At 40.3% G+C, this 21225-nt stretch overlaps 1 protein-coding gene across 4 annotated transcripts in view; it reads left to right on the top strand.

Annotated features, from left to right (window-relative positions):
- Nucleotides 1-21004, top strand: part of ECPAS (Ecm29 proteasome adaptor and scaffold) — a 111138-nt gene extending 90134 nt beyond the window's left edge. For all 4 annotated transcript variants that reach the window (XM_065947651.1, XM_065947650.1, XM_065947647.1 and 1 more), the window contains 14 exons: nucleotides 1444-1509; nucleotides 2843-2932; nucleotides 3702-3768; nucleotides 4463-4554; nucleotides 4634-4700; nucleotides 4924-5115; nucleotides 5996-6204; nucleotides 7058-7101; nucleotides 7199-7391; nucleotides 8920-9058; nucleotides 11640-11745; nucleotides 11953-12041; nucleotides 14364-14435; nucleotides 17769-21004. In XM_065947651.1, coding sequence (XP_065803723.1) covers nucleotides 1444-1509; nucleotides 2843-2932; nucleotides 3702-3768; nucleotides 4463-4554; nucleotides 4634-4700; nucleotides 4924-5115; nucleotides 5996-6204; nucleotides 7058-7101; nucleotides 7199-7391; nucleotides 8920-9058; nucleotides 11640-11745; nucleotides 11953-12041; nucleotides 14364-14435; nucleotides 17769-17908 — 1566 coding nt within the window. In that variant the 3' untranslated portion in view covers nucleotides 17909-21004. The remainder of the gene's footprint in view (nucleotides 1-1443; nucleotides 1510-2842; nucleotides 2933-3701; nucleotides 3769-4462; nucleotides 4555-4633; nucleotides 4701-4923; nucleotides 5116-5995; nucleotides 6205-7057; nucleotides 7102-7198; nucleotides 7392-8919; nucleotides 9059-11639; nucleotides 11746-11952; nucleotides 12042-14363; nucleotides 14436-17768) is intronic.
- The last annotated feature ends 221 nt before the right edge of the window (nucleotides 21005-21225 follow it).

Genomic DNA, 21225 nt, shown 5'->3' with positions numbered 1-21225 from the left:
TGTCTCTTTATTTTGTAGGGGTTAAGTCTACACCCTCAGAGTCTTTTTCTATGAACCATTCTTTTCCTACAAGTCAAGAGGATTTCTAGCTAGACTTTGGCATGGTTCAAGAGTATTTTGCTTTTTAGGTATACTGTAGTTCCCTAGTCTCTTAATCAGAGTTGTGGATTCTTTTTTTTCCTTTAAATTACAGATGAAATATATTTGTTGTGAAAAATTAAAACAACAGAAAAGTGTAGAAAGTATTCCCCTAGGAGTCCCCTCTTCTCTGGCAGCACAGTGTCATTCCTGAGGAGTACATGCTGTCAGCAGTTTCCTGTGTCTTCTTTCAAGTTCTTTTGTAGTCATAGGCTACAAAATCAACAAACACATTAATTTTGAAATAGAATCAAACTATAAATGTTGTTCTGCAACTTGATTTGTGTTTTTAACAAAATACCACGTGTGCATGTCCATCTGGTTTGTTCTTTTTAGTGCATGTGTAGTATTCTGTAGTGAGGTCATTTTGAACTTTTGTGCGAGAGATTTTATATCAAAAGTTATGAATGTTCTGTTTTCCTCCACATCTATGCCAGCACTGATTAATATCAGTCTGATAAGAATCTCATTCTAATTTACAGTTTCCTGTTATTAGTGTTGTCCATTGTCTTTTCATATTGTGTTAGCCATCTGTATTTATTTTGTGAGTTGTATTGTTTCTTTTCTATGTTTATTCTTCACTTGTTTATATTTTTGCATCTGTCTTTATTAGAACTGTCATGCTCCTGTCATGTGATTGTAGAAGCTTTCTCTCAGTTCAGTGTTTGCTTTTTAATTCACCTACACTGTCCTCTTCTCATTCCCTTTTCCTCTTCTTCAGTCATTCTTCCCTCTTTCAGCAGTAATCTTGCCCTTTTCTGTGTTCCCACCTAATAGGTGTTGAGAATGAAGAAACGTAAATTATAGCTCAAACTTCGCAGCTGTAGGCAAGTCACTTCTATATGCCTAATTTTTCTTGTTTATTATGTCTGGATAATGTCAGCCTCTCCTGCTCCCTAGTTCTTGGACTAAAATACCATGTGAGGGTCCATTGCATAGTTAAAGGAAAACATGTATGAAAATTAAAAATCATGTCTTAGATGGAAAATTATTTAATCTGTGTATTTATTGGATGGAGAACCCGAGGCTCCGGAAGGCTGGATAACTTGCTCAGAGCCATACTGGGGTGTTTTCTAGCTGTCGTTAATACTGAACTGTCATCTGCATTTCTAACCTGTGGTGAGATGCTGCCTCTACATATCTGTGGTTGAATGCGGGACCGAGGAAATTATTTAGACTTGTGTTTTAATTTGCTGTATCTATATATTCTTTTTAAAAATATTTGTTAATTTGGCAGTCTCACCCAGCGGGAGTCTGCAGAGGTTCTTCTTAATTGATCGAATGTCCTTGCGTTTGTGTTCTCAGGCTGCAATGGATAGCGCCCGACTCAGTGCTGCCAAATCCTCTCCCATGATGGAAACAATCAATATGGTCAGTGCCTCCTATAATGAGAACATTTGTTGGCTTACTTCAGAGTGTAACGTTCAAAGTCTTCAGGTTACAGTGCATTAAATGAATTAGAGATTTAAAGGACGACTCAAGCAGCTGTTGTGACTGTCGTTTCTTCTTAAGAGTTCTTTTCTCTTCTCCTGTATTGTTAAAGGAACACTTACTTTCCCCAATACTAGACTCTATCAGTCCAGATTTGTGTTATGCAGGGCAACAATATATTAAAAGATTTCCCTGTAAATCCACATCTGTATATCTTTTGGCCTGCCTGTCTAAGGAAAGGTTCAGTTATTTGTCTCTGCCTGAGCACTGTCTTGGGGCCCTAGGAAGGTGTAAGCTGGAGGAGTTCAGAGAGTAGACAGCAGAAAAGGTAGGGAGGGAGAACTGCGCACGGTTGATAGGTTGTTCGGTTAAAGGAAGGGGATTTGCAGAAAAGACCTGCTTGGCACCAAGTTTCAAAGTTCCAGTGTTTGTGGAGTCGCAGATTAAGAGTCTCTAAGGTCACAAAAGCCGGCTCTCCTGTGCCTGACCTGGAGCGGTTAACGAGAACTCATGAGCTACTGGAAATTGTTGTGCTAGGCAGATTACAAGATTAGACAAGAGAAGAAGAAATTTTTCTAGCGCTAACTGGGGAGTTATTACCAAAATTTGGTCTAAAGATGTTATATTTTAGTTGGATGATGGGGGAAGAAAGCTTAAAGAAATAGAAATAGTTAGCAAACTTCTTATAGATATATTCATCACTAATAGAATGTAGTGGTTACACTTTCAAAAAAACAATATCACAAATTCAGCCTAAGAAGTCAACTTTAATAAGATGGCTTGGTAGGGCAGGCCTCCTGAAGAAGGTCAGTTTTAATCTGGATTGATAAAGAGAAGGTAGACCCAGAGAGATCCTTTCTTCTTGGGTGCTCATTTTTTATTTTCTCCTTTTTAAATTAGTGCTTTTTATTATTTTCTGTTTCTCATGTTGAACTACTGATAAAGGACTTCCTTGTGTATAGTATAATGGTGGTTTTAACACTGAAATTAGAGCAAAATCAAACCAGTAGTTTTTCAACTTCATGTCAAAACCAGTTGGGTGCGTAGTTGACATGGGCAGTTTTCTGGGGGGAAGGAGTGTGGCTGGTTCCCCAACCAGGGATCAAACCTGCTCCCTCTGCAGTGGATGCTCAAAGTCCTCACCACTGGACCACCGGGGAAGTCCCGGGCGGTTTTTTTTTTTTTTCCCTGTGGCAGTTTTTAATTGAAGATGTGGTACTGACTTACTTACTTATTTCCTTAAGTTAACTTTATATTTATTCTCTTCCCAAAGTGCCTGCAATATCTTGATGTGTCAGTGCTGGGTGAGCTAGTTCCTAGATTATGTGAACTGATCAGAAGTGGTGTAGGTCTTGGAACCAAGGTAAGCAAGTGTATTTTTTACCAGAGAAATTTGCATCTTCATTAGTTTGGGCCACAAACATAGAATAGACGTCATGTGTGAAATACATTTTTTTTTCCTTAAAACCCAATGCTATTTTACATTAACTATTTTGTATCTGTGACTGCATTAGTGACTTAAAACATGTAGCTCATTCAGGATATAAAACGTGTGACTTACTCAGTAAATATTGTCTCCTCCGTCCGTGGGACTTCTCCAGGCAAGAGTCTGGAGTGGGTTGCGTTCTGGTCTCTGTGTGTGCATGTGTCTTACACACTGCCCTCTTTAATGGCTGCAAGATACTTATTCTCTTGTGTGGCTGGAACATCATTTATTTTAACCCATCAGGGAACATCTGATTGGTTTTCAGTTCTTTTGATTCTCCGCAAAGCACTGTGATGAATGTCCTTGGACACATCTGAAGCTACTTCCTTTGTTTGGTTAAATTCCTAGAACTGGAAATTCTAAAACAAGAATGGACAGGATGGCAGATTGCCCTCCCAAAAGATTGTATGAGTCTCCTTCTCACTTCCAGTGTATGAGCGCAGTGTACATTTGTGCAGCAAAGGTTCCTGCTGGAAGTCTTGAAGAAAATCTTCATGTTAGTAATTCAAAATAAGAGTTTTTCTAGATGGTCTCTTGGAGGGGCTGTTAGGCTTTGCGTATTTCTTTAAATCTTTGACTCCTGAAACAAAGTTTGACAGAAGCCTGTGGCCGTCACATTTAGACCTTTGCCTTTGTTACCCTGCAGGGAGGCTGTGCCAGTGTCATTGTGTCATTGACTACTCAGTGTCCCCAGGACCTAACACCTTACTCAGGTGAGTTTGTCTAAACCATGTGGGGCGATGCTTTGGTATGGCCATGTCTTGTGTGACAAGGTTTTAAAAGGAAAAATAATGGTCCTTGAACCATGCTTGAGATACTGTGTACTTCTTCCCTCAAGCTCCCCTGCCCCTAGCTTTATCTCTCTTTGCAAGAGGTACAAGATGATCAAGTTTAGCAAGTTTTCACTGGTTTACAGATTTTATTTCTTGCTGGTATAAGGAGGTGAAAGTATCTTCTCTTCTGGAGGATTTGTAATTTTATATCAACATTTTTATCTTCTTGGATTGGTTTCTAGGTGGGGCTGATGAACTTTTATATAAGTACCTTGCTCTCATTTTTGCAGCTTTCTCCCTGGTATTCTAGACACAGATTATTGTTTTTTTACTTATGTATTTCTTGGACACACTGTGCCGTATGCAGGATCTTGGTTCCCCCTGGTGCCCCCTGCATTGAAGCATAGATTCTTAACCACTGGACTGCCAGGGAAGTCCTGATGCAGTTTAATTTTTAACTTTATACCAAGCAAAGAGAAGCAAATGGATAGTACAAATGTAACGTGCAAGGGCTCTAGGCTACCATGGAATAAATCAGATACTAACTACAGGTTTAAGTTTGTTTGGGTCCTGGGAACAGAGCAGAGCGTTCGGTCAACCAGGTGTCAAGATTCTCCTCCTTTGTTTGCACTAGGTAAACTCATGAGTGCTTTGCTTACTGGCCTGACTGACCGGAACAGTGTAATTCAGAAATCCTGTGCATTTGCCATGGGCCATTTAGTTCGGGTGAGTTGAATTTCTTACTTAGTTAAGTAAGTATAGTGGCATAATTACAGAGAAATGACTGGGATCGTTTCTCTTCCAGACCTCACGGGATAGCAGCACTGAGAAACTCCTGCAGAAGCTCAATGGCTGGTATATGGAGAAAGAAGGTACCTTTCTTTTCCTGTTTCAGTTACTGTTAATGTAGATGTAAACAGCCTAATGAAACAGGACAAATCAGGTCTTAACCTTTCTGATTTTATGTGCTTTGCAAGGAACATTGCTGATTGGTTTTACTGGTTTGTTTTGTTGTGGTACAAGTCCTGCAGCGGCCAGTTACTCTTAAAGACAGTACGTGTCATGAAGATTGTGGGCTTTTCTGCTTCTCTTTAGAACCCATCTACAAGACCTCTTGTGCTCTGACTATTCATGCTATTGGACGATACAGCCCCGATGTACTGAAGAACCATGCCAAAGAAGTTCTGCCTTTGGCATTCCTAGGCATGCATGAAATTGCTGATGAGGAGAAAGCAGAAAAAGAAGAATGTAACTTATGGACTGAAGTGTGGCAGGAGAATGTCCCTGGTTAGTAAACAGTGCCTATGAATTTAACCTGTTCCTTAAGAACCACAGTTGAAATTTATTTTTCTCTTTTTAAAAAAAACTTTTACTGGAGTATAGTTGAAATAAAATACTGTGTTAATTTCTGCTATACAGTGAAGTGAATCAGTTATACATATACCCCCTCTATTTTATATTTTTCCCCGTATAGGTCATTACAGAGCGTTGAGTAGAGTTCTCTGAGCGATACAGTGGGTTCTCATTAGTATCTGTTTATATATAGTAGTATATACACGTCAGTCCCAGTCTCCCAATTACCCCTCCTGCCGTCTTCCTCCAGTAACCATAAGTTTGTCGGAATCCCACTGTTGGAATTTCTGGCGCACTTTTTATTCACAAACTTCTGGAGTTACTTTTCCCGGGACCTTAACAGTGTGTGTCCCGTTGGGTTCTCAGCCTGTCCAAATTGCTGAGTTCTCAGGCTGGCACTCAGAGCTCTTTTCTTTGCTCTCTCATTGCTGCCCGTGCGAGAGAACAGAAACCGCCCTCACGCAGCAGAACTTTGCTTGTTTCAGTTGAGAGTGAACAGTATTTTTCTGTTGCTCTGAGTAATAGTTTGGAACAGTGCTTCTCCACTCTGCTTTTCACCTGGACACACACTCACGGGTGACGGCCCCCCGTGGGTGTCCACGTTCGTAAAGGCCTGCTGCCGTGAAGACTGCTCACACTGCCGCTCCCTTTCTCTCCCTTTCAGAGAGTGATGGGATGCAACGTCACTGTTGAGAGTCACTGCTTTAAACTGATGTTCACTGACTTATTCTAGACCTGGGGGGAAAAATCCATTAGTTTTGGGGGTTGTTTTGGTCACTTAAAAGTTGCTTTAATTTTGCTTTTCATAACCTAGGTTCCTTTGGCGGCATTCGGTTATACCTGCAGGAGTTGATTACCATTACGCAGAAGGCTTTACAGTCTCAGTCCTGGAAAATGAAAGCACAGGGTGCAATTGCCATGGCGTCAATTGCAAAGCAAACCAGCTCCCTGGTTCCTCCGTATCTGGGAATGATACTGACCGCATTACTCCAAGGCCTAACTGGAAGAACATGGGCAGGAAAGGTAAAGGAACCATTCATGCCCAGTTAATCTTAAGTTATCCTTAAAGGATTATGACTTCATCCTTCACTTATCATTTTCTATAAAAATTAAAATGTTGTTTTGTGGGACACAAGATGGATTGTTTTTGTGAACCAGACAGATTCCCTAGGCAGTGGGAAGCCTTGGGTAAACTTTGATTAAATGTGATATTTCATCATAGTATAACCCATGTGTCCTTGAATAGTGCACAGTAATGCTGGGAGTTGATTTTTATTTATCCTGTTCAACTTTCCAAGACAAGTCTTAAACCAAGTGATCATCTTTTTGTCCCTGTTGACCTCACGAGCAGACCATCAGGATTGGGCATATGTGAAATTGAGTGACCAGGCCAGTGTGTCTAAACCCCCGAGTTCAGGATGCACGTCTCTGGGGCCTGTGAATTGGTCACTTTTTACAGACAGTTGATGGTAGGTTACGCACAATGACTGTGTAGTGGGGAGCATGAGACTGTGGCATCATATATAGTCTGCTTGATGTGGTAGACGCCCTGGCGGTCCGTGCAGAGCTGTAGATGAAGTGGGGGCCCCGGAGGCAGAGCCAGTTCTGATTCCAATGTTGATGCTTCTGCCTCTATGCCCTTGGGCAAGTCGGTTCTCCAGGCTTCACGCAGTGGAGATGAGGACAGTTATCCTGCTTCCATGGTCTGGAGCAGAACTCTGTGGATGTGCTTGTTAAATGGCAAAGTGTGTTAAAGATGTGGTGACTGGTTCACTTTTGTTGCCATACTTTTTAGATACTTCTGAGGTAGTTGTAGTCATGTGCAGGGAATATAAATGACACATGGTGCCTATCTTTTCCTCTTCCAACCCTTCAGGAAGAACTTCTGAAAGCCATTGCCTGTGTGGTGACAGCGTGCAGGTGAGTGTGCTTCAGTGAATCAGAGGCCCTTTCTTAAACTGAGCCGGAAAGCTGCAGCCTTTATTAATCGTTTGATGCTTTCGTGTGGGTCTTACAGTGCAGAGCTGGAGAAGCCTGTGCCCGGTCAGCCCAGCACAAATGAAGTCCTCCAGGCTGTTCTGAAGGAGTGTGGCAAAGAGAACCCCAAGTACAAGATTGTAGCAATCAGTTGTGCAGGGGATGTCTTACAGGCCACCAAAGAAGATAGGTTCCAGGAGTTTGCCGACATTGTCATACCTCTCATCAAGAAGGTAATGACTGCCATCTTCTTTCCGGTCTTGTTTATACTTTTAAAAAATTTTAAAAAGAAGGAAAAGATTTTCCTGTGTCTTCTTTGCACATTTTGGTAGGATTCATGTAGCTGCAAATCGCAGAAGATCCCAAAACATCATGGCTTCAAGCAAGATAGACATTTGTCTCTCACATACTAGTTTTGGGAGTCTGACTCTTTATAGCTCCCAGCTCTGCTATCCCTGGGGGGTGGCCACTGTCTTCACAGTCCACTGTGTGTCTGTGTTCCAAGCAGGTGATGGCAGAGGAGATGGAGAAAAAATGAAAGGTCAAACTAGGCACATCAGGTCTCTTTTAAGGGGAGGGAGGTCCTGGAAACTGCGGCAGGGCCTTTTCACTTCTCCCATTGGTCAGTGCTTAGCCAGATGGCCATACCTGGCTGCAAATGAGGCTGTGAACAGCAGTCTTCATTTTAGGTATCCATTTCCCCTCCATGGGAGAATGGTGGATTTTTTTTTTTTTTTTTTAAAAACAAAGCAGAGGGCTTCTCTGGAAGTCCAGTGGTTAAGACTCTGCACTTCCAATGCAGGGAGTGTGGGTTTGATCCCTGATCAGGGAACTGAGATCCCACATGCCATGTGGCATGGCCAAAAAGAGAAAGAAAACAAAGCAGAAAGATGAATTTACTGCAGGGATTTCATCCTGAGAGCCAAGAAACTAGGGCTGCGGGACCAGTGAGTTCCTGGGTCTGGTGTTGGCGTGGACGAACAGTCTCTCTTAGGGTGGTGATGAGCTCTGCGCTGAAGTCTGTGCAGGAGCCAGCCCAGGCCTCCCGGGGTAAAGACGGAGCTCAGCGTGCCGCTGTTGGCTGCCTTTGCTACAAATCGGGGGACTTTGATAAAAAATGGGCTTTGATTTCTTTTGGATAATGAAGTTCTTGTTTTTAAAGGTTGGACACTGATTCAGAGAAAGAAGGGTATGGTTAACCAAATTTTTTTTATTTTTGGTGAAACACGAAATATTTTTAAATAACATTTTTATTTGGTTTCTTGTGTTGATGCTATTTTGCAGTTGTAAAAAAAAAATTGTTTAATTTCTGTTACATACATAATGGTAGTGTATGGATTTGGGAGACCTATATTTTAAATGGATTATTTCACCAGCCAGCTGGGCAAGTCACTTCCCAGCTTATTTCCTCATCTTAAAAAGATGGAGTTTGGATTTAGATCATTACCGAGTTCTTTCTCCTTTAATTCCATGATTGTAATGCCACCCTTTCTGTGTTGTGCTCAAAATATGATATATGAGATAGGTTTTTTCACCTTTGCCCACAGGTTCCTTTACAGGATCGCCCAAGTTTATTGGAGACATGTAGTCTTCCTGTTTGAAATTCTTTTAATGAATAGGACGACCCATGGTAGAGAATTTAGCATTTAATTCCTGGTTAACATCTCATACTCCGCTACCCTGAATATTTTAATAGTATACTTGTAACCTCAAAGAAAAAATTTTTTTTAATCTGCTTGCTTTCTCTTTGCCATGTCCTAGAACTCACCTGAAAGCATTGGAGTCCGGACAACCAAAAATGAAGATGAGAATGAGAAGGAAAAGGAGCTCCAGCTGGAATCTCTGCTGGGAGCCTTTGAGAGCCTGGGCAAAGCCTGGCCCCGAAGTGCAGAGACCCAGCGTAAGTAACAGAACCTGCATTTCGAGAAGCGCTGCTGTAGTCAGGAGTTACTTCACGAGAGCAGAGGCACTCTGTGTGATGATTTGTAGCTGCAGTTTCCTGTAGCATTATCCAATATGAGTCTTACTCCTCTGCTGGCAGATAATCTCATTGACTGTTGTATTAGTTTGGTATGGGTGCTATAACATAGTCCTGCAGACTGGGTGGCTTCCTTTCTCAAAGTCTGGAGACTAGAAGTCTGAGATCAAGGTGTCAACAGTGTTGAGGTTTCTTTCGGGCTCTTTCTCCTTGGCTTGTAAATGGCCATCCATGTCTCTGTCCTGATGTTCTTATATCTTATACACCAGTCATCTTGGACTAGGGCCCTGATGGTCTCTTTGAAAACCATCACCAGCACAGTCACATTCTGAAATACTTGGGGTTACCAGGACTTCAGCGTGTGACTTTGTGGGAAATGGCAAGCCACTCCAGTATTCTGGCCTGGAGAATCCCATAGACAGAGGAGCCTGTCAGACATGACTTAGTGACTAAGCAACCATAACAACTGTGATACATTTTATGTAGATAATTTGACTATAAGAAGAATTCTGTTGGTCTTGTTTATGGCACTGTATTCTGAGAGATCCATGGAACTTATTAGTGGGGTCTCTGTGTCTCAAAATTAATGGAATTGTTGCTCAACCTTCAAAAGCAAATGAAATCTGTCTGCCTGAGAAACTCATAGCTTTCTGAGAGATTTGCAGAATTGAGCATTATCTTTCCAAGTGAAAAGTGAAAGTGAAAGTTTCTCAGTCATGTCTGACTCTTTGTGACCCTGTGGACTATACAGTCCGTGGAATTCTCCAGGCCAGAATACTGGAGTGGGTAGCCTTTCCCTTCTCCAGGGGATCTTCCCAACCCAGGATCGAACCCAGGTCTCCTGCATTGCAGGCGAATTCTTCACTAGCTGAGCCACGAGGGAAACCCAAGAATACTGCAGTGGGTAGCCTAACCCTTCTCCAGTGGATCTTCCTGACCCAGGAATCGAACCGGGGTCTCCTGCATTGCAGGCGGATTCTTTACCAGCTGAGCTACCAGGGAAGCCCAAGGTTTAAATAAACAGTAAACCTTTACTCGCGGGTCAGGTTGTAGTTAGTGGGAGTTTGCCTTGTGTTGGTCCTTGCAGTGCATCCTACATCTGAATATTCCTGAATCTTATGAAAAGCATCGGTGACTTTCTGTGATTCAGTTCGGTTCAGTTGCTCAGTTCTGACTCTTTGTGGCCCCATGAACTGCAGCACACCAGGCTTCCCTGTCTATCACCAACTCCAAGGGACTCTCAAGAGTCTTCTCCAACACCACAGTTCAAAAGCATCAATTCTTCTGCGCTCAGCTTTCTTTCTAGTCCAACTCTCACATCCGTACATGACCACTGGAAAAACCATAGCTTTGACTAGATGGACCTTTGTCGGCAAAGTAATGTCTGTTTTTTAATATTTTGGATGTATCTAAAATCACACTTAAGAGTGTCATTGACACTTGCCATCCTTTGTGTGAACTTCAAAAAGTATATTTGCTATGTATAGGATGGGTTTTCCTAGAGATAAAGTTTTGTAAGAGGTTTTATTTCTTGGTGTTATGTTTAGACTGCAGTGGAAGCCCACTTATTTGATTTCATTAGGACTATTAACTTTTGCTTGATAGGTATAAAAAATTCAAATAGGGAGTTGTATAAAAAGATGATACACATACACGGCAGTCTTAGTTTAAGGAACAGAGATGTACATTCATGTACCAGTTACAGGGGAAGGGCAAAGGCCTTTGAGAATTTGTTCCACACAGGCTTCTCATATACATCTTACTCATAATATAGCTTCTTCACTTTCTGGTTTTATTTCCTTTTTTTTTTTTTTGGCTTTGTTTATTTATAATGGAGAAAGAAATCAGTTTCTTAGGAAGTGGTTCAAATGCAGAATCCAGATTCTTAACCCCTATTCATCTTTACATTTGTGAACCTTACTAAATTCTGAAGCATTTAAAAAATAACTACTTTGTTGAGTTTTATGCTCCTATTTCATCACTTAGCAAAATATTAATTACATAACTATAATAAGAGTGCAGTTGGCATAACAGGTTTGGGATAAAGAACCATTGGCTCTAGTTAAGTCTGCAACATGTCCAGCAGGGAGCCCCTGGCCTCCAGAGTCCCGCTTTCTTTGGCTGGCATTCGGGGAATTTTACAGGAGAAACCAGTGGTGTTGACTCTCCGTCATTTCTATCGAGAAGGATATTGCCTTGACTGAATAATTATCACTTTTGAATAGTTACATAGGATTTGAGGGTGGGGGGGCATATTTCTGATCAGGGAAGTTTGTGGGAATTGAACAGAGTCATGCTGAAGTGCTTTTGAAATTTCGTGGCTTTAATTAAAGGCCTTTATTTTTTTACTTTTTCCTCTCTCCCTCTCTCTTCCACTTACCCCCCAATTCGGCTCGCTCTGTCTGTCCCTCCCTCTCTCTGTTCTTTGTTTTTCTCACTTGCTCCATCTCTTGCTTCTTCATACTCTCTGTCCTGCTCTGTCCCAATCTGTCTGTTTTCCCAGGTTGTTATCGTCAGGAACTGTGCAAGCTGATGTGTGAACGGCTGAAACTCAGCACGTGGAAAGTGCAGCTGGGAGTCCTACAGGCAATGAATGCCTTTTTTCAGGGGTAATTCGCTTCATAGTTCAGTCATTTATTTTACTTTCCCCTCCCCCTTAGCATTTATGTATAATCAGTAGAATTCTTTTAAATTTCAAAACTAAAAGCTAAAGTGACATCATAAAGTAATACATACAGATAGGAATTATTTGTGCCAGAAAGGTTTTAATGTTTCTGAAATAACTAGTATTTGGATCTTGCTTTCTGATTGTACAGATTAATGCTTTTAGAAGAAGAACATGCAGATCCTGAGGCTCTGGCTGAAATTCTCCTTGAAACTTGTAAATCAATCACATATTCTTTAGGTGAGTAGTAAACTGATAGGGTAAAGGGTCTGCCTGCCGTGCAGGTGACCCCAGTTCGATTCCTGGGTCAGGAAGATCCGCTGGAGAAGGAATAGGCTCCCCACCCACTCCATTATTCTTGGGCTTCCCTTGTGCCTCAGCTGGTAAAGAATCCGCCTGCAATGCAGGAGACCTGGGTTTGATCCTTGGGTTGGGAAGATCCCCTGGAGAAGGGAAAGGCTACCCACTCCAGTGTTCTGGCATGGAAAATTCCATGGACTGTATAGTCCATGGGGTCCCAAAGAGTTGGACATGACTGAGCAGCTTTTGCTTTCACTTTCAAACTGACATGGATAAGGGGGTTTTCATTTTAAAACTCAAGGAGTTAAAGTTCAAATATTTCCTACCTTGTGCTGGGAACTAAATTCATGGAACCAACTCCTGAACTCTCCTATTTAATAGACTCAATATGTGCCCCCAAACTGGAATGTATTAACCTGAAACTAATTAGGATTTCAACACCTAGATTAGAAAAACCTTTGTGATCAGTATTTTTTAAAACCTTGTATTTGGAAATAATTTCAAACTTAAGAGAAAAGTACAGTAATACTGCATATGATACTTGTATACGCTTTACCCAAAGTTACCTGTTAAAATTTTGTGCCAGTTACTTTGGTTTGCCTTCTGTACACATATAATACTTTTCCCTGAACATTTGAAAGTATATTGCTTACATCCTGCCCCTTTTCTCCTAAGTTCTTCCGTGTGCCTGCTTTTACATAATCATAGTATAGTTATCAACTTTAGATAGTGTAATGATGCAGTATTTTTAACCATTCATATTCTAGGTTTTCAGTTGACTCAGTAATGTTTTTTATATAATTTTTTCCTCCTCTCCTTAAGGAATCTGGTTTGGAGTCATTTAGTGAATTTATTGATAGTTGTCATATCTTTTTAGTCTCCTTGGCCTTTTTCCATCTTATATGACATTGACAATTTTGAACAGAGGCCTTGGCTTCCCCCGCTTTAAAACTAGAATGTTTCTCATTTGCCACTTGTCTGGTGTTTCCTTGTGATCAGATCCGGGTTATGAATTCGCAGTTGTGCTTCTCTGTAAGTGATGTCGTGTCCTCTCCCATCAAGAGGCACACAGTGTCCATCTGCCCTCATTGGCGAGGTTAATTGTGATGATCCGGCCAAGGTATCACTGTTTTTTCTGCTGTATGGTTACTGTTTTTTCCCATTCTGTCTGGTAAGCAGCCTGCAGGAGAACATATTTTAAGACCATTTGAGTATCCTGCTCCTCCTCAGAACTGTATCTTCTAAGCAGTCTGGGAAAAGACACTTTAAGACCATGTACATGTACTGCTGGTTTTCAAAATAGCTCCTCTAGATTCAGCATGCATTGATAGGTTTTCCTGAGCCAGCTTTTATTTTACTAAGAGAATTTTCCAACTCTAGCACATTTTCTACATTTACCCTTTGACAGCAGGTATCCTCTCATAAGCCAGGTCCCTCTCCTGAACTCTATTAATCTATTATCCACATTGTTTCATGCATTCCTTTATTTCCCTATTGGCTTATAATTACTTTCCTGAATTAATTTGTGTTTCAAATTGTCCCAGATTTGGCCAGTGGAAGCCCCTTTGAGCTGACTCCTGGTCTGGTTGTCAGCTCACCACCATTTTTTAAGCACTTGTGTACTTCTTAGCATAACAACCTGTTATAACCTCATTTTGTTCTTGTTTGACTCAGGTCTGGTTATGTGATAGTTTTTTCTCTAGACAGTTTTACTGTGAGCTAGATGCTTCGTGTAGAGTAGACACCAAGGAAGCATATTTCAGTGGTGATCCTTGGAGGTAGCCACATGGTTTTGGATAAAGAACTGGCAGCTAAGAAACTAGTGTTCCTGGGGTCAGGTCCTGGCCAGGTGTCCCTGAGTTGGCTCTGTGCCCCTGGGTTGTGTCATGTTCTTTGCTAAAATGAAGAGTCGTGAAAACCTTAAGACTTTTCTTAGGTATCCTGTGAAGTCAATGTGTTTGAGATAGTGTGTTTTGATTTCCAACTTCTAAAATGGATCCTTTAAATATTGCCATTTTTTGTGGAGATTAGTATATATATTTGACTGATGACTTTTTTTTTGAAGTAAGGAATATGGACTTGTAGCACATTTCTAGTATTTGATAATTGTCAAAGGGACACTTAAGGACACGTATATCTTTTCTTGAATTTATAATTTCTGAATGTCTTTTTTTTTTTTTTTGTAACATTGATTTAATCTTAAAATTACTGTTTGTAAGGCATACAAAACAAATAATGTGAACTATATGATTTCCTTCTTAGAAAATAAGACCTACTCATCTGTGAGAACAGAAGCTTTATCTGTGATAGAATTGCTGCTTAAAAAACTTGAAGGTGAGTTCTTGATACTTCTGAATGGAGGACCAGAAAGCCAAGGAGACTTTATGGCAGATGTTTTAGGAATTTTTTTTATTTTCTGTTTTTATTTTGAATGAAGCATATACTCCAAAATGTAAATTAATATATTCGTACATGAAAGTTGAATATACATAGCTAAAACCTTCAAACTTTATGAAGTGTTAAATTCGGTACACTTCTATTTTATATACTTTTAGTGCACTGTGAACTATGATTATCTCAATAAAGTTTTAGTTTCCAACACAAAAACCCTTGAATAGCCAAAGCAATCTTGAGAAAGAAGAATGGAACTGGAGGAATCAACCTGCCTGACTTCAGACTATACTACAAAGATACAGTCATCAAGACAGTATGGTACTGGCACAAAAACAGAAATACAGATTAATGGAACAGAATAGAAAGCCAAGAGATAAATCCACATAACCTGTGGATACCTTATCTATGACAAAGGACGCAAACATATGCAGTAGAGAAAAGATAATCTCTTTCACAAGTGGTGCTGGGAAAACTGGTCAACCACCTGTAAAAGAGTGAAACTGGAACACTTTCTTACACCATACACAAAAATAAACTCAAAGTGGATTAAAGATCTAAATGTAAATTTAAGACTAGAAACTATAGAACTCCTAGAGGAAAACAAAGGCAGAACACTCTTTGACATAAATCACAGGATTCTTTATGACCTACCTCCCAGAGTAATGGAAATAAAAGCAAAAATAAACAAATGGGACTTAATTAAACCTAAAAGCTTTTGCACAACGAAGGAAACTATAAGCAAGGTGAAAAGGCAGCCTTCGGAATGGGAGAAAATAATAGCAAATGAAATAACTGACAATTAATCTCCAAAATATGCAAGCAGCTGATGCAGCTTAATACCAAAAAGATAAACGACCCAATCAAAAAATGGGCCAGAGAACTAAACAGACATCTCTCCTAAGAAGACATAGAAATGGCTAAAAAACACGTGAAAAGATGCTCAACATCACTCATTATCAGAGAAATGCAAATCAAGACCACAGTGAGGAACCATCTCACACCAGTCAGAATGACTACTATCCAAACGTCTACAAACAATAAATGCTGGAGAGGGTGTGGAGAAAAGGGAACCCTCTTACACAGTTGGTGGGAATGCAAACTAGTACAGCCACTGTGGAGAAGAGTGTGGAGATTCCTTAAAAAACTGGAAATAGAACCACCATATGCCCCACAATCCTACTGCTGGGCATACACACTGAGAAAACCAGATCTGAAAGAGACACGTGTATCCCAGTGTTCATTGCAGCACTGTTTACAATAGCCAGGACATGGAAGCAACCTAGATGCCCATCGATAGACAAATGGATGAGAAAGTCATGGTACATATACACAATGGAGTATTACTCAGCTATATAAAAAAAGAACACATTTGAGTCAGTTCTAATGAGGTGGATGAAACAAGTGAGGTAAGTCAGAAAGAAAAACACCAGTACAGTATATTAATGCATATATATGGAATTTAGAAAATATGGTAATGACGACCTTATATGCAAGACAGCAAAAGAGACACAGATGTAAAGAACAGACTTTTGGATTCTGTGGGAGAAGGCAAGGGTGGGATGATTTGAGAGAATAGCATTGAACCATGTATATTACCATATGTGAAACAGATGACCAGTCCAAGTTCAGTGCATGAAGCAGGGCACTCAAAGCTGGTACCCTGGGACAACTCAGAAGGATGGGGTGGAGAGGGAGGTGGGAGGGGTTTTAGGATGGGGAGACACATGTATACTACACCTGTGGCTGATTCATGTCAACGTATGGCAAAAACCACCACAGTATTGTAAAGTAATTAGCTTCCTCCTGAATATTAATTGGAAGGACTGATGCTAAAGCTGAAACTCCAATACTTTGGCCACCTGATGCGAAGAACTGACTCATTTGAAAAGACCCTGATGCTGGGAAAGATGAAGGCGGGAGGAGAAGGGGATGACAGAGGATGAGATGGTTGGATGGCATCACCGACTCAGTGGACATGAGTTTGAGTAAACTCCAGGTGTTGGTGATAGACAGGGAAGCCTGGCCTCTGCAGTCCAGGGGGTCGCAAAGAGTCGGACACGACTGAGCTGCTGAACTGAACTGAACTGAAGTTAATTAATTAAAAAAAAGTTTAGTTTTCATACCGAATCTTTAGTTAATCTTGGTTAATTACAGCATGCGGCTGACAGTGGCAGGGCAGAGCTCACTGCACACATGTCAATAAACAGAATGACTCCCTAAAAAGTGAAGTTAGGAAAACATTTAACAGTTAACTTCCTGAGTCATCAAATTTGATTGCAGTTTTCTTAGTTGATTTTTTTCCCTACTTTCCTTTTTAAAAGCTGTCTTATACAGATGCGATTTTATCTAAGTTTGTTCTATCACTGGTACAGAAGACTGGTAGCATTTCTCCAGTAGTGTATCTGCTACTGACTTCAAAAGGAGGCCTCTTTTCTTTTTTTTTTTTCTGTTTTCTGTTTTTTTATTACTTTAGCCGTACTAATAAAGAATGAGGAAGGTGGAACAGTTTTCTGTAGAGCCTTATGTATTTGCTGTTTCTCATTCTGGCTCCGTCCTTGCCTAGCAATTAAAGCACCTCTCAAGGCTCCATAAAATCGGCTGTTTAGATTCAGTAGCATTGCACACCTCATAATCCCATTTTCCTTGTTGAAACGAAAGCTAGGAACTTAGATATATCCCTGGCTTTTCACGTTTGCCACATTATGTATGAGTATGTTCCTCATGAGGAAAATGAGGCTAAACAGTGAAATATCTTGCTTGAAACTCCATCACCAGAACGTATCAGAACCTCATAAACAAGATTTAGGATCTGACATACTTTCTGAATTGCTAAAACTTTGAGCATGCATGTAGTTCTCCTATGCTTCTCTTAAAGGTGTAATAAAGTATCATCTGTTCAAACTGTCTCTACAATTTTCAGATGTATTGAGGATTTTTTTTTTACTGAGCTTATTTTACGAAGATATATTCAGCTCAGTCCCTGCAGTGGCTTTTTGTCATGTGTGCCCTGTCTCCTGTGTGGCTTCAGCGTCCCTTCATTCTCTTTGTCCCAGCAGCTCTGGAGGCAGAGGATGAAACCCGCTGATAGGCCCGCAGGTTATTGTCAATAATTAGATTCTGAGACAGCTATTAAACCTGTGATCATTATATGCAGAACAGTTCTTGCATTTACTTCAGGGATAGGATGTGTGGCATAAAAGCAGAAAGAATAGTTTTGGGTTTTCTGCTTGCTTCTTCTATAAGGATTCTTTTGTGTTTCTTCTTTCCGTTCAGAATCGAAACAGTGGGAAAGTTTGACACCTGAGTGCAGAGTGGTCCTGATTGAGTCTTTAGGAACCATGGAGACAGACAGCAGACCCGAGCTGCAGGAGAAAGCATCGTTACTGAAGAAAACACTTGAAAATCTGGAATAAATTAGAAGGGGAAGAAACAAAACAAGTGCCATGTTCATTGGGGTTTGAAATGGTGGTGTTCTTTGAAAAACCAAGTGGGGAAAGTAAAGATTAATCTGTAGCATGCATCATTCCTTGGCTGAAATAAAAAAAAAAAATGCCTTAAATTTTGTTCCTTATTAGCTTTATTTTACTCAATGTTTTAAAAGTATCTGGACTGGATAAGCTAAATGGAAGCTTGGATGATATTTGAGAGGTGGTTGTAGGTGAAACTGACAGAAATAGCTGTTGAAAGAATTAGAGCTGTTGTTAAAGGAATAGACAAAAGTTACAGAGGAACCTGCGTAAAAATCTTAGAACTGTATCCAAATTTTAAAAAGTCCTTTCAGGAAGGAGGTCTGTAAATCACTTAGTTTAACCCCCTTCTGTAAACCTGAAGAAATAGGCTATAAGATGATGTAGTTTCCTTTCGGTGCCCGGTGCCGAGGCTGGAACCTGCATGTTTGATGGCCTACCCAGGACACTTTTCTTTTACATCCTGCTGCCAACAAATGCTAACCTTCACCTACCTGAGAAATTCCAAGATGAGAAGGTACAGCAGTCCCCGCACCAGATCTGAACTGACCCATTATGTAAGCACTCTTGGATTCTTGAAGTTCAGAAGCTGAACATCTGTCTTACCACTTATTTAGATGGTGGGCTTTTAGAATGGTTATCTACCAACCTTACAGATTGAGAGGGAGGGGAAATTCGGTTTCTATGTGATAATTCTAATTGTCCTCCTTTTACAAGCAGATGAAGGTAGATTAGGACAAGATTGTTCATTCTGTCTGTGGTGTGTATTTTGCAAAACTCCAACCAACAATGATATCGTAAGTGCTTTAGTTTAGATCATTTATAATCTCAAAAGTAAAGGCAAATTAAAATTTTCTACCCACTTTTATGCTAACAGTATGACTGTGGGACAGAAAGAGAAGCATTTTAATTAGCCATCTGGGAATAACATGATACCATTCAAAGAAAGTAATTGCAGCTAGGGATTCTTTCTTTCCTTGTACTGCTCATACTCCTGCCCAGGGATGTCAGATAAGGGGGAAGGAAGTTTAAATAACTGTTTTATCAGGGTGAATGGAGAACCCTCTAGCTCACTTTGGATTCCAAGCACAAAATTGACTTTCATTCAATTCTGACCCCTTACTGATGTTAACAGCAGGATGGAAACTCCATGTTGTTATTTTTGGTGTCCTCTGTTAACCAGAGTGGAGCTTCCCAGGTGGTGCTTATGGTAAAGAATTCATCTGCCAATGCAGGAGACACAGGTTCGATCCCTGGACTGGGAAGATCCCCTGGAGTAGGAAATGAATTTTCTTGACTGTGACCCATGGTCAAAGTAACTTTTTACATCATGACCCAGAACTCTGTGTTTGTGTGTGTGTGAGAGAGAGACAGAGAGAGAGAGAGGATGAATAGAAAATCTTTTAACTTAAATGTTTTGTGAAATGGTACACTGTAAGTGTGATCTGCTTTGATCTCTCCCTACCAGCTCCCCACCACCATTCTGAATGCCCTTCAGACCCACTAAATTCATTTTCTGACTCATAAGTGGGTTGTTATTTATAGTTTGAAAAACACCGCCCTAGATAGTACCTAAGCCTAACTGTATATGCTATGTTCTGGGGTTGCCTCTGATTGGAAAAGGAGTTTACAAATGCAGATTTAAGTGTTTATTACCAAAATATCCTCTTAGCTGATACTAAATATAATTGTGAGTTTTAGCATCACAAATTTTAAGTAAACTATCATGGATTTCCGCTTCAGAGTGTGTTTGTTTGGGGAAGAAAAAAATCAACCCCGTTTTTTAGAAAGCTTATGTCCTCATGGGACTTGGTGTTTTTCAGATCAGTATTTCCCCTTCCACTAAGTGCCCTCTGACTTTAATGTTCAGTACCTGGGATACTCTTCCTAGGCAAGAATGCGGTGTAGATCAGGTATTAGGAGAAAGTAAGAGTGTAAGGGCAAGAATTGTGCTCTTGGCTCGTATCAAGTTTAAAACCTCATCAGATTTTATGCTTCTTAAACTTTTTGTTACTTAATAATGGGAATTTCCCATGGTGCTGAGAGAGGTGCTAAGATACTTGAACCTTAGTGCTTAGTGCTATTGAATTAATTTGTTTTAGTTTTCTAAGCACATTTCTAAGTTTTACACTTACTGCCTTCATCTTGACCAGCCAAGTCATTTGCACAGCTAGTAACATTATTCGTGGTCTCCCGATGCAGCTTGTGTTGGTGTGCATATGGACACACAAACTTATTTAAAAGAGTTAATAACTGAAAGTTTGTAATTGTGGAATGGTGATGCTGGTGAACAAATGGCAAAAGGACCTGTGAACATCTGTATCTTTGGCCTTCACTTTCCAAAGCTATCTGAAACAGATCTTTATTATTTTTTCCCTAGGAATATTCAGTGCTTCTCATCACATGAGCAACTGATTTAGAGGGCCTACTGAATTTCTTATTCCTGGAATACATATCATCACAAATTTAATTGATAATGTGAAAAGAAGGTACCTGAAATTTGGCAATTGGAAATCAAAACAAAGTACAAAACTCTCTTTTTGGTGATAAAGAGCAGCCATTTCTTTAATGTTTGTGTCCAATTTACAATTGCCAGTGTGTCTGCCTGTAATACAGTGTACCTGCACAATAAAAGCCGATTGCCACCAAATCCCCATTGCTTTACCCTCCCACCTTTTACTAGTGTATTCACTGATGAGAAAAGCGAAGAAAAAAAGATGTGACTGTTGGTCTGTGCTCTAGTAGCAATTGCACTGTGTGAACACTGTCTGCCCATTGGGGGAAGTTCCTGTCTGCTGCTGCCACAATATATTCATGCTGCTTGTGAAGTACAGGGGGTTGTTTTGACACTGGCACCCATTGTAATGTACAAACTGTTGTTAATGGATGTATATGTAACAGATTTTTGTATTTTATATGCAAAGTCTTCATAGAATCCTCTGCAATATGTACTGAGCTAGCAAAGCATGTGATAGTCTTGAAAGGAAAATCTTTTCCAATGCCCAAGGAGGTATTCAGTGGTAAATAAAAGCTGCATGATCAGTTCTTTGAAGTGGTCCATTAATTTTTACTGGTTCTCTTGGAAAAGAGTTCAACTTCCAAGGCATTGCTTAATTATTCTTTAAAGACCAAAAAAGGTCCTACTGCCTGCCATATTCTGAGCTACTTCTAACCAAGCAGAAATTGTTGGCTTAGGTGTCTGGGAATTTCAAGGCAAAATGGAAACAGGCAAGACACCTGAATAATTGCTGTCAAATACCTGG

This window comes from Muntiacus reevesi, chromosome 10, assembly GCF_963930625.1.
Source record: "Muntiacus reevesi chromosome 10, mMunRee1.1, whole genome shotgun sequence".
Classification (NCBI taxonomy): Eukaryota; Metazoa; Chordata; class Mammalia; order Artiodactyla; family Cervidae; genus Muntiacus; species Muntiacus reevesi.
This window is presented reverse-complemented; position numbering and strand designations above follow the sequence as displayed.